The sequence below is a fragment of the Impatiens glandulifera genome, chromosome 1 (genome assembly GCF_907164915.1).
Source record: "Impatiens glandulifera chromosome 1, dImpGla2.1, whole genome shotgun sequence".
In the NCBI taxonomy this organism is placed as follows: domain Eukaryota; kingdom Viridiplantae; phylum Streptophyta; class Magnoliopsida; order Ericales; family Balsaminaceae; genus Impatiens; species Impatiens glandulifera.
This window is the reverse complement of record NC_061862.1, coordinates 158877343-158880198: the sequence shown is the minus strand read 5'-3', so window position 1 is coordinate 158880198 and position 2856 is coordinate 158877343. Positions and strand designations below refer to the sequence as shown.

The 2856-nt window shown below is 35.8% G+C and overlaps 1 protein-coding gene across 1 annotated transcript; it reads right to left on the bottom strand.

Moving 5' to 3' along the window:
- Window positions 1-1891: 1891 nt before the first annotated feature.
- On the bottom strand, window positions 1892-2856 carry LOC124913155 (bidirectional sugar transporter SWEET1a-like). Its single transcript, XM_047453770.1, has 4 exons — window positions 2814-2856; window positions 2615-2730; window positions 2375-2494; window positions 1892-2281 (listed from the first exon to the last, which is right to left on the bottom strand). Exons 1-4 carry the CDS (start codon window positions 2854-2856, stop codon window positions 1892-1894), a joined length of 669 nt encoding a protein of 222 aa, XP_047309726.1.

Genomic DNA, 2856 nt, shown 5'->3' with positions numbered 1-2856 from the left:
TTTCGTTCGTTCGGTCGGTCTCCATATGAACCTAATAGAACCAAAATCAGAAATTAGTACTTTTATTTCCCCAACATGCAAATACCAGTGAAAAGAAATATGCTTAAAATTGTCTTAGATTTCTACAGGACATGTATAATCTAACTATTGTTATCAAATTTTCTATAAAAGAAACTATTGTTATCAAAATAAGCAAATTTAGACCAGAAATCATTTTTAAATTGTTTTTTAATTTTTAAAAAAACTGTAACAATATGATCAGCCATAGTTCATCTATTTTTTATAATAATTGTATTCTCATTAACGACATTGATTTTGGCAAATCAATAAGTTATAATGTCACGAAACTGATAATGAACATAATCTAAATTAATTTTCGTAGAAGAGCTCCTAATTATGTTTTTAAATTGATAAGGAAAGGTTCATGGCCTCTTAGTTCATTATCTATATAGTATTGACTAATATAATACTCATCTCATCAAACTAAACTTCCAGAGAGAAGGCTACTAAGACTTTACTCACTTGATAAAGAATTATAAGAAGTTAACATTATTTACCTTATTCTCATCTTTGTAAATAATCTTTTCATATGGATGAATATTATGCATTGTGTCTGCATCATTTGCAGTTGCTTTTGTTCTGCCTCTATTTCTTGTACAAGTGTAGAAACACAAATATACTCAACAGAGGTAGCATAAGTTTGAAGCTTAATTCTCTCTACACATGGATGAGAAAACGATACAAGAGGTTAAATCGCTTTTGATCAGAACATGCATGCTTAAATAAAGATAAACCTAATATCATACAGATATCTAGAGATGAAAAACAATCAAAAACCTAATAGAACTATTCCATCAATGAAAAGAAATTGAAAACCCTAATTTCTTCAACTTACTCTATAAGAGGACTGACAATGACATGATCGAGGCGTTTTGGTGTCATATTCTGCACTCCTATTCTCAGGCGTTATGGCTTGTGATGAATCAATGGAAGAGTCGGGGGGGGGGGGGGGGGCGCTGCTGAGATTTCCGCTATTTGCTGCAATAGTCGCAAATCCAGCTAAACTCTTCTCTAGAGTTAAAATCTGAAAGAAACTAATCAAAATATTCACCTCAAACATCTCTAGCTACATAGATCAAGATCATTGAACTATCTCTCGATGCGTAGACCAACTGATAAACCATAGCCTTTCTCTGGTGTTATGGATTGTGATGAATCAACGGAAAAGTCAGGCGCTGCTGAGATTTCTGCCATTTGCTGTAATAGTCGCAACTCCAGTTGAACTCTGCTCCAGAGTCAAAATTTGAAAGGAACTAATCAAAACCCTCCCTTCAAACATATCCGACTTCATAGATCAAGATCATTGAAGTATTTACCGATGCGTCGAACAACTGATAAACCCTAGCCTGCATCTTTAGAAAAAGAAACTAATCAATATTATAATTTTATAGTGAGATAGAAATGGAGCCTCAAACCCGCGAAATATCTCTTTGGTATTTTATACCCGATTAACCTGAGAGGCTGCCACCTCCAATCTATTTTATTAATGCGCATTATTATATATGTATAGATATGAATATTGAATTAATTTACCATCCTTTTTAGGAATATCATCTCACAAACTCCCCCAACTCTTTTAACTTTGAACTATTTGTTCCCTCTTCTTTTCCTATCTATTTTTCACTTCAAAAAAAGAAGTAAAATAACAATCTAAAACACCACCATAATCCAAAAAAAACAAATATGATAAAAGATCTCTCATCAGGGTTTTAATAATCAGTAACTAGAGCACTTTCGACAATTCAATACACCAAAATTCAAAGTTATTGTTCCCACCAAAATCAACCTTTTGTCTTAATGGATCTTAAAAGGAAAGTGTTTTATAGCTAGGTCAAGCATCTTCGACCTCTCTAGTCTCAGTCTCGTCAATCTCGTCAATCTCGTCAATCTCGCCAGTCTCGCCGGTCTCGCCGGTCTCGTCGGTCTCGTCGGTCTCGTTGGCCTCGTCAATCTCGCCAGTCTCGCCGGTCTCGCCGGTCTCGTCGGTCTCGTTGGCCTCGCCAGTCTCGTCGGCCTCGCCAGCCTCTTCGGCCTCGTCAGCCTCTTCGGTCTCGCCGGCCTCGTCCGTCTCTTCGGCCTCGTCGGCCTCTCCGGCCTCTCCGGTCTCTCCACTCTCTCCACTCTCTACTGCCTCTACGGTGACTCCTCCGGGTGGCGGCCTGTAATATAGAAACACACCTATTTGGATAATTCCAAACACCGTCCCGATCATGTTTGGGAACTAAGAATAAGAAATCAAACAAATAAAACATAATGAGTTAGTCCCTAGTTAGCTAATAATAGTGTTTTTATATTTGTTATTTGAGGTACTAACCGAGATAAAAATATCCTTGACAAAATATCCATAGAAAAACCACGCAGTCGCATTCATTGTCAGCGATATAATTAGAGTGATCGACATGAATTCATTACTGCGCGTTTGAATCACATTCTTCTGCAAATACAATAATAAATGTTATTAACAAATATGTAAATATAAAACTATATTATACACTTACAAATATTTACCAATATTAGTATGGGCGACACGAAAAGACATATTGAAGTGCCGAACCCTATGCACCCCACTATGTAAATCCGATATAAATACGGTTGGACTAAAAGTTGTGTGAGCACAACTGTAAGTCCATATGCTCCTAAACTTCCTAAAACAAATATGACGGGTTTGACCTGCAAAGATTGTTTAGTAATAAAAACATTTTATGAAAATTTTAATTAAATTCCATTAATTTAAATAATACAACAGTTAATACCTTTCTCGTCGCATAATAGACATAGAAAGAAATGTATATACAT